Consider the following 20,110-nt stretch of genomic DNA (forward strand, 5'->3'; position numbering starts at 1 on the left):
CAGTCATCATATTGTTTGAGTTGTTTTTGATCAACCTTTTATGATTCTGTAGTTTGTTTTTTTTTTTGTAAAAAGGACTTATTAGCCATTTTGATAGTGATGTCAAGCGTAATGCATAAATTAAAGGCTAAAGATAAAAGGATACTCTAGTCTTTGGCTTTTGGAGAAAAAAAAAGGAGCAACTAAAAAAGCAACAAAACTTAATTCTTTCACATGGTTGAAAAATCATATGAAAAACTTACTTAGATGAGAGTTGTTTTTGTTGTTATAGGGTCAGTTCAAAGGAGTTATGAGACACAAAGAGTTTTAGGGAAAGAGATGATACAGGAAATAGTCTTGAATTTAAGTTTTAGATACAAAGAAAACTATTTTTTTTAAATGGAATTTTATTTCGTAAAGTAAATTCGTAAAATTATAATATTAACTAAAAGAAAACTATATTAACAGTTATTTTACAATTATATATTATTTAAAATACTACTACAATAGGACTTTGTTTTAACAAACTATAACAATATTCTTAAATTTAACAATCAATTAAAAATTCTTTTGGAAATTTTAACTTTTAACATAAATTGTGACATAAATTGCAAAAATAAAATAATAAAATTTATAAAATATTTTATTTGTTAAATATCACAATGGCAATTATTTTTATTTAAACATTAAATATAAAATTTACAATAACAAATCATTAGGGTTAAAAACAAAACAAAAAATCAATTAAATTTAAATTTTAAGCCAAAAGAACAGGCAATAGATCAAATGTTCAAAATTGATTTCAAAAAAAGAGAGCAAAATTGACATGGTTTTGCTTAAATTATATTTGTCCAATTCACAGTTGGTGTTGTACGGTTGTATCGTAGTATGTCGTATTTTTTCTTTGTCTTATTGATTTGTTTTTGTTTCAAATAATGAAAAATTAGTTTTTGTTTCAAAATTTGGAAAAATTTGCTGACATACAACTCTACAACGATACGACATCGATTGTGAATTGGACAATTTTATATATTATTTTAAAATCAGTTCAAAAAAATTAGTGAAATGTTTAAAAATTGTTTTTGTTTTTAAATAGAATTTGACAGTTTAACTTTTATTTACATGTATTGAATAATTCTTCACTTAAATTGAAGGAGAAGGATTGCACACTTATAACTTAAGTTCTCTCGCAAATGAGAGAAAACTTTAAAGAGAAAAATATGTCATAATGCAAGCTTATTTTTTAAAGAAAATTATCTTCCAATATAAACACATTTTATGAACAAAATTGTCTCTCAATGTTGCGAAATTTTGGAAAGAAAATGAATTTGTAAAAGAAAAAATTGACTAACGATCAGAATAGAATTTCTGGCGATTATTGTCTTTCAGAGTCTAAAGAAAACTGTCTCTTACAGAAAAGAAAGTTTCAAAAGAGAACTTGTTCTCAAAAAGTGTTTCTCAGTGTCTAAAGAAAACTGTCTCTCAAAGAGAAGAAAATGTCTGGTTTTCGAAGAGAACAAAGATTCTAGAGAAAATTTTCTCTCAAAGAGAAAAATGTTTCAATAGAGAATGGTTCTCAAAGAGTGTCTCTCAGTGTCCAAAGAAATCTGTCTCTTAAACAGAGGAAAATTTCAATAGAGAACTGGTTCTCAAGGAGAACAAGTTTCTAGACAATTATCTCTTCTCTTTCCTTTTCTTTTATTTTCTTTTTGTCACATTGTGATAGATTTCTCTTATAATCTATCACTATGTGAAGAAAACGTTAACTAAAGTAAATCTTCTCTCATTGTAATACATTTTTCTAAAGAAAATTATCTCTAGAGATTTCTCTGTTTAACCTAAAATTCTCTTAAAATGAAAGCCTATTCGTAAGACATAATTTTATCTCACTAATACAACTGAGCATCCTTCCCCTAACAGTTTATTTAAAAGTTTTAATACTTTATTTGTTTAAACAATAGTATGAATATTTTTTTAATTAAACTTTTAAATGACATATGTTTATAACTTTTTTCAATAAAATGGTTTTGTTTTAATTCAAAAAAAGAAAAAAAAATCAAAACAAAAACATGACTTTTTTAATTAAATAAAATAACTGTCAGAGTTTTTTTTTTCAAATATGGCCAGCATTAATAAAAATAATATTATTTTTAAATGTTTAACAATTAATGACAGTTTAAAAAAATATACATATATAGATAAATTGTTTAATCTCTTATGACAGTTGAAGGAAACAGGAAATGTCATTTAAAAGGGAGAAAAAGTTGCATTTAATACTCATTATATAAAAAATAACAAAAATAAAGTTAATAATTATAAAACTTAAACTAAATTTAAAAAAAGGATAAACTAACTAAACTATAATAAAGATATATACAAACTAATATGAGAAATATAATAGAGTGATTAGGACCAATTATGAAATTAACTTTTTCACTCTCCTAATAGCTTTTTCTATATCTTATTTAATTTTTTTCAGATTTACCATTCTCCACTTTCCAGTCGGGCTCATAGGCCTCATTTGTTCTCTGCATTCTCATGGCAGCATCGGCATGATTACGATTTCTTGTTATCTGTGTGGAATGTCTAATGCCATAGGCAAAATAAATCAAATAACCAATAGCTACCCATATTAAAAATCTTATCCAGGTATGCAAATCCAATTGGAACATCAAATATAGATTAGCAAATACACTCAAACATGGTATCAAAGGTACCAGCGGCACCTTAAAGGTCAATTCTATAGTAGAAACCGGTTGACAGCCTATGATAATAACAATAATCACCAGGACTGCTCCCACTATACTCAAGGCTATATTACTATTGGTAGAACCAAATACGTATACCTTATCCAAACTACACCATAAAACACAGATCAGACCAAAGAGTACCACACCAATTTTTGTTACCGATGAACTCAAGATATTCGGCACACGATAGGTATTACCATTGAACAATTGCTTAAAGACCATGGGCAAGGAAACGGAAATCTCTTTTTCCATATCCTCATCTTGATAGCGTAAAACTAAGACACATATGGCAACAATACTATAGGCCAAGAGAGTACCAATAGACATCATATCGATTAATTGTTCCAAATCAAATATTAACGCCATTACAGCTGGAAGTAAATAAAAATTATAAAAAATTATTAATTAAATAATTTGGAATAGAAAAAATTCTCTTCTAATGTCAAGACATTTTCTATAGGAAAGTGCTTTTTTAACATAAACTAATTTTCTAAAGAAAATCTCCCCACAATGTAAAGAAATTTGCTATAGAAAGCTGCTCTACAAAATAAACAAATTCTATTCAAATTCTCTATAGAAAATGGTTTTAAAGAAAATTACTTTACCATGTAAACAACTTTCCAAAGGAAACAGCTTCAAAATGTAAACAACTTTCCAAAGGAAACAGCTTCAAAATGTAAACTACTTTTAAAAAGGAAACAGCTTCAAAATTTAAACAACTTTTCTATAGAAAACTGTCTCACAATGTAAACATCTTTTCTATAGAAAACTGCTTAACAATGTCAACAAATTTTCTGTTAAAAAACTGTTTCAACATGTAAACAACTTTTGTATAGAAAACTGCTTACAATGTAAATAACTTTTCTAAAGAAAACTTCTCCACAAAGAAAATAAATTTTCTAAAAGAAACTGCTCCACAAGGTAAACAACTTTTCTACAGACAATTGCGTCACAATGTAAACAACTTTCCTATAGAAACCTTCCTCACACTGAACATAACTATTCTATAGAAAATAGCCTCACATTGTAAACAACTTCTATATAGAAAACTGCTTCACAGTGTAAACAAATTTTCTGTAGAAAACTGTTACCAATTGTAAATAACTTTTCGAAAGGAAACAAACTTTCTGTAGAAAACTATTTCAAAATGTAAACAACTATTCTAAAGAAAACTTCTCCACAATGTAAACAACTTTTCTAAAGAAAACTTCTCCACAATGTCAACAACTTTTCTAAAAAAAAACTTCTCCACTAGGTAAACAACTTTTCTATAGAAAATTGCTTCACAAAGTAAACACCTTTCCTATAGAAACCTTCCTCACACTGCACATAATTATTCTATAGAAAACTGCCTCACAATGTAAACAACTTCTCTATAGAAAACTACTGCACAATGTAAACAAAAGTGCTTTACAATGTAAACAATTTTTCTAAAGAAAACTTCACCACAATGTCAATAACTTTTCTAAAGAAAACTTCTCCACTAAGTAAACAACTTTTCTATAGAAAATTGCCTCACAAAGTAAACAACTTTCCTATAGAAACATTCCTCACACTGCACATAACTATTCTATAGAAAACTGCCTCACATTGTAAACAACTTCTCTATAGAAAACCGCTTCATAATGTAAACAAATTTTCTGTACAAAAGTGCTCTCCACTAAGTAAACAACTTTTCTATAGAAAATTTCCTCACAAAGTAAACAACTTTCCTATAGAAACTTTCCTCACACTGAACATAACTATTCTATAGAAAACTGTCTCACAATGTAAACAACTTCTCTATAGAAAACTACTGCACAATGTAAACAAATTTTCTGTACAAAAGTGCTTCACAATGTAAACAATTTTTTTAAAGAAAACTTCTTCACAATGTAAACAATTTTTCTATAGAAAACATTCTTACAATGTAAACAACTTTTCTATAAGTAACTGCATCGCAATGTCATCAAGTTTTCTATAGGAAATTGCCTCACAGTGCAAACAACTTTTCTATAGAAAACTGCTTTAGAATGTAAACAACATTTCTATAGATATAAGCTACTGTTCTATAGAAAACTGCTTCATAATGTGAACAACTTTTCTATAGAAATCTGTTTCATAATGTAAAAAACTTTTCTATGGAAAACTTGCCCACAATGTAAACAACATTTCTATAGAAAACTGCTAAACATTGTAAACAACTTTTTAGTAGAACACTTTCTCACATTTAAAAAAAAACTTTTATATAGAAAACTGCATTACAATGTGAACAACAACTCTTTAGAAAAATGCCTAACAATGTTCTAATGTAAACAACTTTTCTATAGAAAACTGCTTCATAATATAAACCACTTTTCTATGGAAAACTCTTCAAAATATAAACAACATTTCTATAGAAAATTTCTACACAATGTAAACAACATTTCTGCTTCATAATATAAACCACTTTTCTATGGAAAACTTTCTATAGAAAAATCCTTTATAATATGGAAAATAATTTCATAAAATTTTCTATAGAAAAGTAAAGAAAAATTTTCTCTTTTTTTATAAAAAGAATTTCTTATAAACGAATACACTCACCTGCAAATAAACCCGATAAAATGGTAGCGAATAAAGGTGTTAAAGTACGTTCATTAACGGAAGATAATTTCTTGAAAAGAATACCATCATTACCCATGGCATAGAGAATACGTGGCAATGGAAAAATGGTACCCAATAAACTGGTACATAAAGCGAAAATAGCACCAATAGTTACAATCCATTTAACGGTATTCCAGCCAATAGCATCAAAAGCAGCCGGAAAAGGAGCATCACGATCTTGTTCGTAGTAAGGAATAATCATAGTTAAAACAGTGGAAACACCAAAGTAAGATAAGAAGATAATGATCAATGAGATAACAATGGCCAAAGGAATATTGCGTTTGGGGTTAATGGCCTCTTCGCCCGTAGTGGCTACACAATCGAAACCCACAAAACCATAAAAACATTTAGCAGCTCCACCCATAACACCCGCAAAGCCATAAGGCATAAAACCACCTGTACCAAAACCGGCTGGTACTTTATCTTGAGGTATAGTCCAATTGGCGGGATCGGCTATAGAGAAATTTTGAAAATTATTTTAATTCAGTTAATAGAATTTTCTAGTTTCCTGAAAAACTTACCATTAATACTACCGGCTACAATGACTATAAGTATGGTCATTATATTGACACTGGTAAATATGTTATTGAGAAAAGTTGATTCCTTAACACCAAACGCCAGTAAGGCTGTCAACAGCAATACCATGCCAAAAGCCAAAAAGTCCGGATAATCACCTAAGAAATCAACATCTATGGGTAAGGCTTCGGTTAAAGCTTTCGACATATTCTTATCGATTAAAGAATCGATATAACCACTTAAACCTCTGGCCACAGAAGCAGTACCTGCAAATTTAGAATTCAAAATATTAAAAATTAATTTGCGAAATCTTTTCACTTTAACTTACCTATTACATATTCCAATACTAAATTCCAACCGATAGTAAAGGCCACAAATTCACCCACTGTTACATAACTGTACACATAAGCACTGCCGGCCTTGGGTACACGAGCAGCAAATTCGGCATAACAAATACCAGCAAATGCGGAGGCAATAGCTGCTATCAGGAAAGATAAGGTAACAGCAGGACCTGCTATATTATATGCCACTGAACCGGCCAGCACATATACACCTAAACCTAAAGTACTGCCCACACCAAGGGCGGTTAAATCGAAGAGATTTAAAACGCGAGCTAATTTCGATTCATTCTCAATGACATCATCGGTTTTCCGCCGAGTTAAAGCATTCCATAAATTGGCCATTTCTCTGTGTAATTAGTTTTCACTTAAGTTAATCTAAGGAAGAGAGAAATATGTTTTTGGGAATAAGAAAAATTGTTAGAAAGAGTTATGAGTCAAGTTTAAGAAGTCTGGTACTTAAGTGGTAAGTGTGACTGACTGATCGGAGATCGTGGATTCGATTTCCACCGTAGACACACTAACTAACTACAAACTGACTAACTAACTAACTAACTAACTAACTAACTAACTAACTAACTAACTAACTAACTAACTAACTAACTAACTAACTACCTAACTAATTAACTAACTAACTAACTAACTAGCTAATTAACTAACTAACTAGCTACCTAACTACCTAACTAAGGCTACTATATAGTCTGACTAAAAACTACTCTATAGCCTGGACTATAGACTACTCTATAGCCTGGACTATAGACTACTCTATAGTGTGGACTATAGACTACTCTATAGTCTGGACTATAGACTACTCTATAGTCTGGACTATAGACTACTCCATAGTCTGGACTATAGACTACTCTATAGTCTGGACGATAGACAACTCTACAGTCTGGACTATATACTACTCTATAGTCTGGACTATAGACTACTCTATAGTCTGGACTATAGACTACTCTATAGTCTGGACTATAGACTACTCTATAGTCTGGACTATAGACTACTCTAGAGTCTGGACTATAGACTACTCTATAGTCTGGACTATAGACTACTCTAGAGTCTGGACTATAGACTACTCTATAGTCTGGACTATAGACTACTCTATAGTCTGGACTATAGACTACTCTATAGTCTGGACTATAGACTACTCTATAGTCTGGACTATAGACTACTCTAGAGTCTGGACTATAGACTACTCTATAGTCTGGACTATAGACTACTCTATAGTCTGGACTATAGACTACTCTATAGTCTGGACTATAGACTATTCTATAGTCTGAACTATAGACTACTCTATAGTCTGGACTATAGACTGCTCTATAGTCTGGACTATAGACTGCTCTATAATCTGGACTATAGACTGCTCTATAGTCTGGGCTATAGACTACTCTATAGTCTGGACTATAGACTATTCTATAGTCTGGACTATAGACTACTCTATAGTGTGGACTATAGACTACTCTATAGTCTGGACTATTGACTACTCTATAGTCTGGACTATAGACTACTCTATAGTCTGGACTATAGACTACTCTATAGTCTGGACTATAGACTACTCTATAGTCTGGACTATAGACTACTCTATAGTCTGGACTATAGACTACTCTATAGTCTGGACTGTAGACTACTCTATAGTCTGGACTATAGACTACTCTATAGTCTGGACTATAGACTACTCTATAGTCTGGACTATAGACTACTCTATAATCTGGACTATAGACTACTCTATAATCTGGACTATAGACTACTCTATAGTCTGGACTATTGACTACTCTATAGTCTGGACTATAGACTACTCTATAGTCTGGACCATAGACTACTCTATAGTCTGGACTATAGACTGCTCTACAGTCTGGACTATATACTACTCTATAGTCTGGACTATAGACTACTCTATAGTCTGGACTATAGACTACTCTATAGTCTGGACTATAAACTACTCTATAGTCTGGACTATAGACTACTCTATAGTCTGAACTATAGACTACTCTATATTCTGGACAGAATTTATTTGAAGTAAACTTTTAGATTAAGCTCAAATAAACGATGACGATTACTATTGAGTAAACATTTTATAAACGTGCTTTAATTGCATTGATGTAAAGAAAACCAGACAAAAATATTTATAATATGTATATAATAATACAAATGTTTTAGTTGTATTAAACTAGAGTAAACAACAATTAAGTAAAATTTAAATGGTTAATATTGTTAAACAATTAACGAGTGCAAAAATTTGTTGTCAATAAATAATTGATATAAAATTAAAAAAAATCGTTATCGCAAGGTAAACGCGTAATAAAATTAACGATTTAAAAATGAGTTTTAAACTAACAGTTAACTAAGCTTTAAAAAAACATAACTGTGAAGAATAAAAGATTAACTATTTTTTAAAACAAATATTTTGTAAACATACATATATTGCTATATTTCCCCTAAAATTATCGGGAGAAATTTTTATAAACTTAATACCAGAAACTAGTTATGTGAAAAATCCCACTTTTAACTGAACAAGTTTTTTTTAGCAATTATTTTATAATCATAATTATAAAATTTATGATTATTATTTTCACTTCGTGTGTGGCCAAAACAAATAATTAAATTTTCATAAATAAATTCTTTGATAAAGTTTATGATTTTGACGCAATCAATATTGATAAAATTGCAAATATTTGAATTATTTTAAAAATGTCATAAAAATATCGCACTTATTATTTTGTTGAAAATTTCAATTATGGTTTTATTATTATAACTTTTGTGTACTAAATCATTATTACAATTATTATTAAATTGCTATTAATAAATTGTTTAGCAAATATTTTATATCGATTTCCTTTGTTGGTCATAATTGGGCCCACATGCACTGCTATAGTCGAATCTGCAATATATTCAACAGTCTGAAATTCTATAACTTGAATATTTTAAGCTATAGCAATCTACAGTCTAGACTATAGCCTATTCCATTGTCAAAACTATAGTACTTTCCATAGTCTAGAGTACAGCGTATTCTATAGATTAGATCTAAAAAATAGACTGCATACTAGATTATAGAGCAGACTATACTAAAAACTAGGCAATAGACTAAGCTATAAGCAAGGCCAAAAATTAGACTATAGACTTGACTATAGACTAGACTATAGACTAGACTATAGACTAGACTATAGACTAGACTATAGACTAGACTATAGACTAGACTATAGACTAGACTATAGACTAGACTATAGACTAGACTATAGATTAGACTATAGACTACACTATAGACTAGACTATAGAATAGACTATAGACTAAACTATAGTCTAGACTATAGTTTAGTCTATAGAATAGACTATAGACTAGACTATAGACTAGACTATAGACTAGACTATAGACTAGACTATAGACTAGACTATAGACTAGACTATAGACTAGACTATAGACTAGACTATAGACTAGACTATAGACTAGACTATAGACTAGACTATAGACTAGACTATAGACTAGACTATAGACAGACTATAGACTAGACTATAGACTAGACTATAGACTAGACTATAGACTAGACTATAGACTAGACTATAGACTAGACTATAGACTAGACTATAGACTAGACTATAGACTAGACTACAGACTAGACTATAGACTAGACTATAGACTAGACTATAGACTAGACTATAGACTAGACTATAGACTAGACTATAGACTAGACTATAGACTAGACTATAGACATAGACTATAGACTAGACTATAGACTAGACTATAGAACTAAACTATAGACTAGACTATAGACTATGACTAGACTATAGACTAGACTATAGACTAGACTATAGACTAGACTATAGACTAGACTATAGACTAGACTATAGACTAGACTATAGACTAGACTATAGACTAGACTATAGACTAGACTATAGACTAGACTATAGACTAGACTATAGACTAGACTATAGACTAGACTATAGACTAGACTATAGACTAGACTATAGACTAGACTATAGACTAGACTATAGACTAGACTATAGACTAGACTATAGACTAGACTATAGACTAGACTTAGACTAGACTATAGACTAGACTATAGACTAGACTATAGACTAGACTATAGACTAGACTATAGACTAGACTATAGACTAGACTATAGACTAGACTATAGACTAGACTAGACTAGACTAAACTATAGACTAGACTATAGACTAGACTATAGACTAGACTATAGACTAGACTATAGACTAGACTATAGACTAGACTATAGACTAGACTATAGACTAGACTATAGACTAGACTATAGACTAGACTATAGACTAGACTATAGACTAGACTATAGACTAGACTATAGACTAGACTATAGACTAGACTATAGACTAGACTATAGACTAGACTATAGACTAGACTATAGACTAGACTATAGACTAGACTATAGACTAGACTATAGACTAGACTATAGACTAGACTATAGACTAGACTATAGACTAGACTATAGACTAGACTATAGACTATAGAAGACTATAGACTAGACTATAGACTAGACTATAGACTAGACTATAGACTAGACTATAGACTAGACTATAGACTAGACTATAGACTAGACTATAGACTAGACTATAGACTAGACTATAGACTAGACTATAGACTAGACTATAGACTAGACTATAGACTAGACTATAGACTAGACTATAGACTAGACTATAGACTAGACTATAGACTAGACTATAGACTAGACTATAGACTAGGCTATAGACTAGACTATAGACTAGACTATAGACTAGACTATAGACTAGACTATAGACTAGACTATAGACTAAGCCATAGACTATAGTCTAAAGCGTAGATTAAACTAAAGACTAGTCTATAGACTAGACTATAGACTAGACTATAGACTAGACTATAGACTAGACTTAAGACTAGACTATAGACAAGACTTTATCATAGTTTATAGAATAGACTATGGACAAGACTTTATCAAAGACTATAGACTATAGTCTAAAGACTAGACTATAGACTTGACTTTATCTTAGACTACAAACTAGACTATAGACTAGACTATAGAATAGTCTATAGCCTAGCCTATAGTCTATAGTCCAGACTATATACTATAGTCAACACTTTAGTCGGTACATATATTTAGTTATTAGCACTATTAAACAATTTACTGACCTTTACCTTTTCTATCTTTAAAGTATAGTTATAGATGTATTATATACTAGATTTCTAATCTCAATTCTTCGAATAACTGGCAAATCAAATAGTTAATAGTAAATCTTATTTACGTTATGTGACATAAATTAACAGATTTATCAATATTTATTATTTGTTTTTGCAAATAAAAAAAACGATAATAATATTTCACAATTTTTATAAAGATTTGGGTGTGTGTTATTTTTTAAATCCAATTCTAATCAATCGCTTCAATTTAATCGCTATTATACTATAAAAATGTACCTAAAAGAATTTAAAGATTATTTTCAAGTATTTTTTTAAATTTATTAACTCGTGATATGACTAGAGTTCTGATACTTTAGATAGTAAGTAAAGGCAGCCAATACTCTTAACTCGTACGTTGAACTTTTTAGATTGAAATTGCGTTTCAATGATTGACGTTTGACGATAAAACAGTATAGGGGATTTTATTTAATAGGGCACGTTTAAGACCAAATATGGTTAATTTTACCCCACTTGATGATATTATTAAAGAGTTGTTTTTAAATTAAAACAGTTTTTGGGAGGGCTAAAAAGTATTATAGATTTAAAACCCAATTTGACCTACTTTTATTTACTAAACGCTTTGAGGAAGGGGGTAATTATGTTAGCTAGACTATAGACTGGACTATAACCTAGACTAAACTACTGTTCTGATTATAGAACCACATATAAACTATATACGAGACTATAGACTAAACTATAGTCCGGGCTGTAAACTTAACTATAGTTCGAACTATAGACTAAACTATAGTTTGGACTATAGACTTAACTATACTTACATCAAACTATTGCTCAGATAACAAACTAAGCTACAGTTCAGTTTATTGACTAAATTAAAGTCTAGACTACAGAACAAACAGTAAACTATAATCCAAAACAAATTACTGTCCAGACTATGGATTGAATTTCAGTTAGGCTATGGATTTAACACTACTATAGAATAGACTATAACCGAGACTATAAACTAAAATATAGTCCGGACTATAGACTAAACTATAGTCCAGACTAAACTATATTCCGGACTAAAGACTAATCTATATTCAGAACAAACTATTAGCCATATTTAAACTGAGCTACAGTCCTGTTTATTGACTAAACTAAAATCCAGACTACAGACTAAGCAGTAAACTACAATCCAGACCAAATTACAGCCCATACTATGGATTAAATTTCAGTCCAGGCTACAGGTTTAACACTACTAAAGATTATATAATAGACTATAAACGAGACTATAGTCCACCCTGAAGGCTAGACTCTAGCACATACTATTGATTAGTATAGACAGGACTATGGTCCAGACTATAGACTAAACTATAGTCCATATTATAGACTAGACATAAGTGCATTCCATAAAACAGAATAGACTTTAAACGAGACTATAGTACACTCTAAGGGCTAGAGTATAGCATATTGATTAAACTATTGTATGGACTGGACTATGGCCCAGACTATAGACTAAACTATGGACTAGATTATGGATTAAACTGTAGTACAAGTGTGAGCAGGTTATAGACATAACTAAATCCGGAGTATTGTACTAAACTAAAGTCCAGACTTATAGTCCAGTCTGTAGACTAAACTATAGTGCAGCATATAGACTTAACTACAGTTGAGATTAAAGACTAGACTGTGGACTAGATTAGGAACTAAACTATAGTTTAAACTATAGACTAACTTATAATCAAACAATTGTCTAGTCAAACAATAGTGCAGTCTATAGACAGACTATAGTTTAAATTATAGAACAGACTAAAGTCCAGTCTATAGACTAAACTTTACTCCAGGCTAAAATATATACTATAATCTAGACTATAGATTAACTACAGTCCAAATTATAGCCTAGTCTAGACTGTATAATAGTCTAAAGACTTAACTATATAGAACAGACTAAAAGGTAGTAAAGACTCTAGATTGAAGCTCGAGGATAAAACTAAGAGATCAAACATGAAAATCTAGAAAGAAGAAAATAAGCTTTCAAGTGAAAGCTTGTAGAGTTTGAAAGTTTTTTTAGCAGCTTCTAGGTTTATGGTGACATTCTTACGATTAAGTAACACGATCTTTGATTAGTTTTATTAACATTTTGCAATTATTAATGTTTTTTTAATATTTTTTGTTTAAAAGGATCTAAATAAATAAATTTTCATTAATAATTAATTTTTGGAAAATTTTGTTAATAAAATTTTTTTCACTGTAATTTTTTTTTGTTTAAATTAAAAACATTTTAAACGATCACTTAGTTTTTTAATTGGTTTTAAATTTTTTTAACATTATAATAATAAAATGAATATTTTAAAGGTCATTGCGTTTATTTTTAAATAATTTCAGGGGGATTTTTATTTTTGCTGTTTTTGTAACATTTTAATAAATTGTTGTTGTTATTTTTATTATTTTGCACTTCAATTTAAAAGTTTCTCTTTTTTTACAGTAAATTATGAATTTATAAAAAAAAACAGTTGTTTTCTTTTTAAATAAAATTGTGAAATTTTTAATTTTGTAATTTATTTTAATCACCTTTTTTAAATATTTATTTAAAACAAATTAAATTTTCTTTTTTCTTAACAATTTTATTCGAAACAAAGTTTTTTAATTTCAAATTTAATTAGCTATCGAGTTGACCGTACCGCACGCGACACGATCTAAACTTGTTCTGATCGCCAACAAACTGATTCCGTTCACCTTAAAGCTTTTCAAATTACACACCGCTCTCACAGAAAAACCGTCAACAAAATTTATATATTTTTTTTATTACCAATATTGCTCGATAATTTTTTTCTTCTTCTTCTTCTTTTCAATTGATATTAACAAATTGTATAAAACAACAACAACAACATTAAATAAATCTAAACGAGTACTTATAACTTTATGAATGTCTAAGAGAAGAGCATTTTGTAAGTTTGTTTAAATGTGAGAGTTACTTTATTTGATAATAAAACTGTTAAAAAAAAAAGTTATTAACTTAATTTTTATACCCTACAGGTATATTGGGTTTGTGCTGATCTTTGTAGCGCAATAAATTAATATTGGTGTTATACCCACCTTTCAGTATACCAATCGAAATCATTTCCTAAGTCGATTTAGCTATGTCCGTCTGTCTGTCTGTCTTACCCCCGGGGCATGTTACCTTGGTGAAGCCTCCCGGGGTATAAAGAGGTGGCCAATACCTCTAGTCTGGCCGGGACTAAAAAATTGGTTGCAGTCTACTGTTTGGCTTAGTCTTTGCATAGATTGAAAGAGATCAGACCAGAGCACCGCATAGTATGGTATTACGGGTGGTCAGTTGCCGCAGGACTATGTCCTGGCTGGTCAGGTTCCTTCGGGATCCACGTAGTGGCTATGATTTAAACTCAAATTCGCGGGTAGAGTAAGTGACGGTTAAAAGACTGATGTAAGGTAAAGTCAATATGTCGGGATAAGTTCGGTGCTGTTGCCGAAAACAACAGATACCCCACAAAGGAGTGACTGTGGGACTAAGAAGTCAGACCAGAGAACCGCATAATCTGGTATTACAGGTGGCCAGTTGCCCGCAGGACTATGTCTTGGCTGGTCAGTTAGTTGAGGTTCATTCAGGATCCACGTAGTGGCTGTGGTTAGAAGACTGATGCATGATAATAGTCAATATTTCAAGATAAGTTCGGTGCTGTTGCCGAAAACAACAGATACTTCAGAGAGGAGTGACTGTGGGACTAAGCGTTGGAAATGAGTTGGTATTAATTGTATGGGGTACGGGATGAATGTGAGGTTCGGTGTGCCTTACCCCACCCGTTTACCTAATGAATGTAAGTTCGGTGCTGTTGCCGAAAACAACAGATACCCCAGAGAGGAGTGACTATGGGACTAAGCGTTGGAAATGAGTTGGTATTAATTGTATATGGTACGGGATGAATGTGGGGTACGGCGGGCCTTACCCCACCTGTCTACCTAATGAATGTGTCGTATGTTTTCCTCTTATGAATATATCGTATGAATGAGCTGTGTGCTGGGTTGAATGATGATGGATTAAAGGTATCATATACATATGATACCATTGAATATTCCTTCCATGTCCATATATATTCAGATACTCTGTTCATATCAGATCTTACTCACCGGGTGTCCCTGTGAGTAAGAACAATGTCTTCGTCTTATTTGATAGGTCCGTATTTCGATCCACCGGTTACGTCTCTAGGTGCAGTTGCCGAATCAACAAAGGCCATCCAATGGTCAGAGATAAGATAGCTCGAGTACTTCAGCAAATTACTTGTTCATGGACCGGTCAAAGCCAATGTATAAAAATTTGCCACCTGAGTTCTTCATTGAAGAACAATGGGGCAATGGTAGACTGTACTCAAGTCTACCCAGTGGATAAAAAAGACCACCATGAGATAACGCCGTCAAGGTAGGTGCTCACGTTAAATACTCTCAACATTCATGTCTGTCTGTCTGTCCATCCGTCCGTCTGTCCATGTAAACCATGTAAATCATGGGGGTACTATTGTCCCTGGCCAACTGTACCCCCGTTTAGGGCTTGTAAACCTTATAAACAAACTACAGGTTGAAATTTTGAAGATAATTCAATGAAATTTAGTACATGATTGTCCCAGGGATGAAGCCTATTGAAAATGGTTAAGATCGGTCCATTATTTCACCTGGGCCCCATACAACTGTACCCCCGATTAGGGCTTGTAAACCTTGTAATCAAACTTCCAGTCGCAATTTTGGAGATAATTTAATGAAATTTGACACATGATCTACTATAGTACCGTAGACGAAGCCTATTTAATATGGTTAACATTGATTCATTATTTCACCTAGCCCCCATACAACTATACCCCCGATTAGCGCTTGTAAACCTTGTAATCAAATTACAGGTCGCAATTTTGTAGATAATTCAATGAAATTTGGTACATGATCTTCTATGGTACCGTAGACGAAGCCTATTGAAAATAGTTAGTATTGGTCTATTATTTCACATAGCCCCCTTACAACTGTACCCCCCGATTAGGGCTTGTAAACTTTGTAATAAAACTACCAGTCGCAATGTTGGAGATAATTCAATGAAATTTGGCACATGATCTACTATAGTACCGTAGACGAAGCCTATTGAATATGGTTAAGATCGGTCCATTATTACAACTGTGCCCCCGACTAGGGCTAAATGAAATTTAGCACATGATTTTCCATGGTACCGAAGACGAAGCCTATTGAAAATGGTTAATATTAGTCCATTATTTCACCTAGCCCCCATACAACGGAACCCGCCGTATTGGGGCTTTTAAGTTCATAATTATGTTTATAATACTCCTATCTCGACAAAAAGCTGCAAAACCAAGTTCTATACTAACCTTGATGTCCCTCATGAACTCTATAATTGTAAGGCCTCATTTGACCCTAGCCCCCTTCCAAATTTGACTTAAATGTCCACAGTTTTATTCAACAATAAATGGCTGAAGTATATCTGAGTCAAATTACAATTCAAGTTAAATGTTTTATTATGAAAACTAAATCACATTTTATGTTCGTAACAGGTGTATGGTATTATATGGTCGACCTCGCCCGACTATAATTTCTTACTTGTTTGTTGTTGCTATTATTATCATACCTATTGGCTGGGCAATATTATAAAGAAACAACAACAATTATAATTACAAAAAAACCCAATAAAGTATGAATAGTATGTATTTCATGACACTTGTAGTGGCTTTTTGATTTATTAAACGGCTACAATGTTCTTAATTTAAAGTGAATACTATAACAATTAGGAGTAAAAGAATAGCACTAATACAAATCAATGATTAATATCATAAAATCATTTATGAAATCCTGAAATACTTAAATAAGGACAAAGTTCAGATATAGCCTGCATTTTAGTTGTTTCGTGTTAGTTTTTCATATTGCTCGCCGAAATTTATGCAGCATATACTAATTTATAGCTTTTATAGATTTTTAATTACCACTAATTGTTTAATAACTATATACGATTGCGATCATAAAATGGCACGACCTGATAGCATGCACATTATAGTCATAACTAGGTAAAATAAAAATTCGGTTAAATTACACTGAATTTTATAAATTCAAATTATAAGAGGTCGGGCGAGGCCGACCATATAATACTCTACACCTTTTACAGAAATAAAGTGTGATTTAGTTTCCATAGAAAGCATTTAAGTTGAATTGTATCTTAACTCAGATATACTTAAGCCATTTATTATACCCTACACTACTTAAGTGGGGAGGGTATATTGGGTTTGTACTGATGTTTGTAACGCACAATAATATTGGTCCTATACCCACCTTAAAGTATACCAATCAGCTCAGAATCATTTTCCGATTAAGCTATGTCCGACCGTCTGTCCGTCCGTTCATGTAAAATTGTGACCTATTGTTTTATTACAAGGTTTACATAAACGGACAGACAGACGAAAGGCAGACGGACATAGCTAAATCAACTCAGAAAGATGTTCAAGCGGATTGATATACTTAAAAGCATTTAGGACCAATATTATTGTGCGTTACAAACATCAGCACAAAGCCAATATACTCTCCCCACTAAAGTGGTGTATGGTATAAAAATGGAACTTTCATTATTACGAAAATTATTGCATTATCATTTACATCCTTGTGAATTCACTTTTACAAGATAAGCTACAACTTGGTTGCAATAATTTGATAATGTTTATAATAAATTTAAACAAAGTGATCGAAAATTCAAAAAATTAATCGAAAATTCTGATTCATAAAACGTATCTAGAATTGTCAAATCTCTGACACCTGTAATCTAGACTTCAGAATAGACAATATGTCTGGACTAAAGTTTAGTTATAGTTCTGTTGTAGTTCTGTTCTAATTCTGTTCTAGTTCTGTTCTAGTTCTGTTCTAGTTCTGTTCTAGTTCTGTTCTAGTTCTGTTCTAGTTCTGTTCTAGTTCTGTTCTAGTTTTGTTCTAGTTCTGTTCTAGTTCTGTTCTTGTTCTGTTCTAGTTCTGTTCTAGTTCTGTTCAATTCTAGTTTTTGTCATTTTTGTAAGGCATTTCGAAAAGCTTTAAATAATGCTACAACTACATACATATCTGCCAATATATGTATATACTGAGTTTCTCAGAATGTATAATTTATTAAGAATATATTCATAGATTTATTAATAATCTGATTACGTATGTTCAACTTTATGACAATTTATAATTAAGTATTATTTTATATTTTTCCTTTCAGTTATTAACATATATAACATATATAATCATTTGTGGGCCTTTTGATTCATAATTGTAACAAGTTTTAACTTTAAGTTATTCTTATCTGCAAAATTCCAAACTTTCTTTAACAATCTAAAAGAAAAATGTTTTAATCTAGGAGCAAAAACTTGGCCTTTATATGTATGTAATCACATACATTTGGAAAACCCATACTAACAATTTTAAATTTGACTATTTTATTGAGTAGTAATTCAATTTGATAAGTAACACCAAATTTACATATATGTAATCATAGTTCCAAACATACTTAATTAAAGAAATAATATTGTGGTAAAATATTTAATAAATTTTTCAATTTCCAACATATTAATTATTAACGTCACATTTTGCAATAAAATTTAAAGAAATTGTTTTAAAATTTTTGACAATCTAATCACTTAAAATCATTTGAATTGATTAGTTTTTACCACCTCTTTAGTCATTTATTATTTATGTTCCCAGTGATGGTAGAACGTATTTAACAGCTGTCAATTTAAAAAAAAATTGTGTTAAAATACTTGTTAATCAATTTATTATCATTGTTGTTATGGTTCTGTGAAAAATATACTTTTTCAAAAAGTATCATTTGTTGATAAAAACATAGTTCTTTTAGGTGTAAACATTAATGTTTTACTAAGTTAGCTAATAAGATATGATAGAAAACCCCCACAGACCAAACATATTATGATTACCATCTATACAGGAAATTCATGACAGTAGATTAAAGCCTATTAGTTTCCTTTATTGTTAATATTTGACAGAAAACTAATTATTACTAAAGAAATTAACAATTACTTTTAGATTAACTGTATGACAAGTAAGTAGATCTGTTATTATTAAAATTTAGAACTAGATGGTCCAAAGAGTCAATCACATAATTAGTTTATATATCTTCCCTTCAACGAAATTCTGATAATAACTCGATCTTTCCATACGATAAGGTTTATGCCATGTTACTGTATTCTTTAAACAACAAATATCTTAATTTTCTGCAAAAATTTTCCATTCGTATAACAACTTATAAAAACTTGATTTCAAATTTGAAAAAAAATAACAAACTTAGAGTCAACAACATTCTCATTAAAACTGGCCTTAAACAAGATCAATGACTCCTCATAAACAAACGTAATTTTAGTTAAATTATTTCACTATTTCGTACAAAAAAAATTTAAAACAAAATAAATTAAAACTAAAACCCAAAACAAATATAAACCAAATAATTTAGTAATTTTTGGAAATATAAAAAACTATTTATATTAAATAAACGACAAGTTAATAAAATTTGAAATATTTTAAACCCAGATCACGTGATGTTTGACCAACATTAAAGAAAAACAAATAAACAAACGTCATTTGAAAACTGTCTGTAAATGAATTGCACTTCAAATTGCAATTGAAAACAGAACTAGAAGAGAACCAGAACTAGAACAGAACTAGAACAGAACTAGAACAGAACTAGAACAGAACTAGAACAGAACTAGAACTAGAACAGAACTAGAACAGAACTAGAACAGAACTAG

General features: G+C 30.8%; 1 protein-coding gene across 2 annotated transcripts in view; it reads right to left on the bottom strand.

The window, feature by feature from the left end:
* Positions 1 to 2,073: 2,073 nt before the first annotated feature.
* LOC111688076 (cationic amino acid transporter 2) overlaps positions 2,074 to 20,110 on the bottom strand; it is a 20,470-nt gene continuing 2,433 nt past the window's right edge. The window contains exons 1-5 of one of the 2 annotated variants that reach the window (XM_046952895.1): positions 13,893 to 14,028; positions 6,196 to 6,583; positions 5,873 to 6,133; positions 5,292 to 5,804; positions 2,074 to 3,100 (exon numbers count right to left, since the gene is read on the bottom strand). In XM_046952895.1, the coding sequence (XP_046808851.1) occupies positions 2,445 to 3,100; positions 5,292 to 5,804; positions 5,873 to 6,133; positions 6,196 to 6,550 (1,785 nt within the window). In that variant the 5' untranslated portion in view covers positions 6,551 to 6,583; positions 13,893 to 14,028 and the 3' untranslated portion in view covers positions 2,074 to 2,444. Of the gene's footprint in view, positions 3,101 to 5,291; positions 5,805 to 5,872; positions 6,134 to 6,195; positions 6,584 to 13,892; positions 14,029 to 20,110 lie in introns of those variants that run through there. The other variant, XM_046952894.1, reaches the window with a different exon arrangement.

Source organism: Lucilia cuprina, chromosome 5, assembly GCF_022045245.1.
Source record: "Lucilia cuprina isolate Lc7/37 chromosome 5, ASM2204524v1, whole genome shotgun sequence".
Classification (NCBI taxonomy): Eukaryota; Metazoa; Arthropoda; class Insecta; order Diptera; family Calliphoridae; genus Lucilia; species Lucilia cuprina.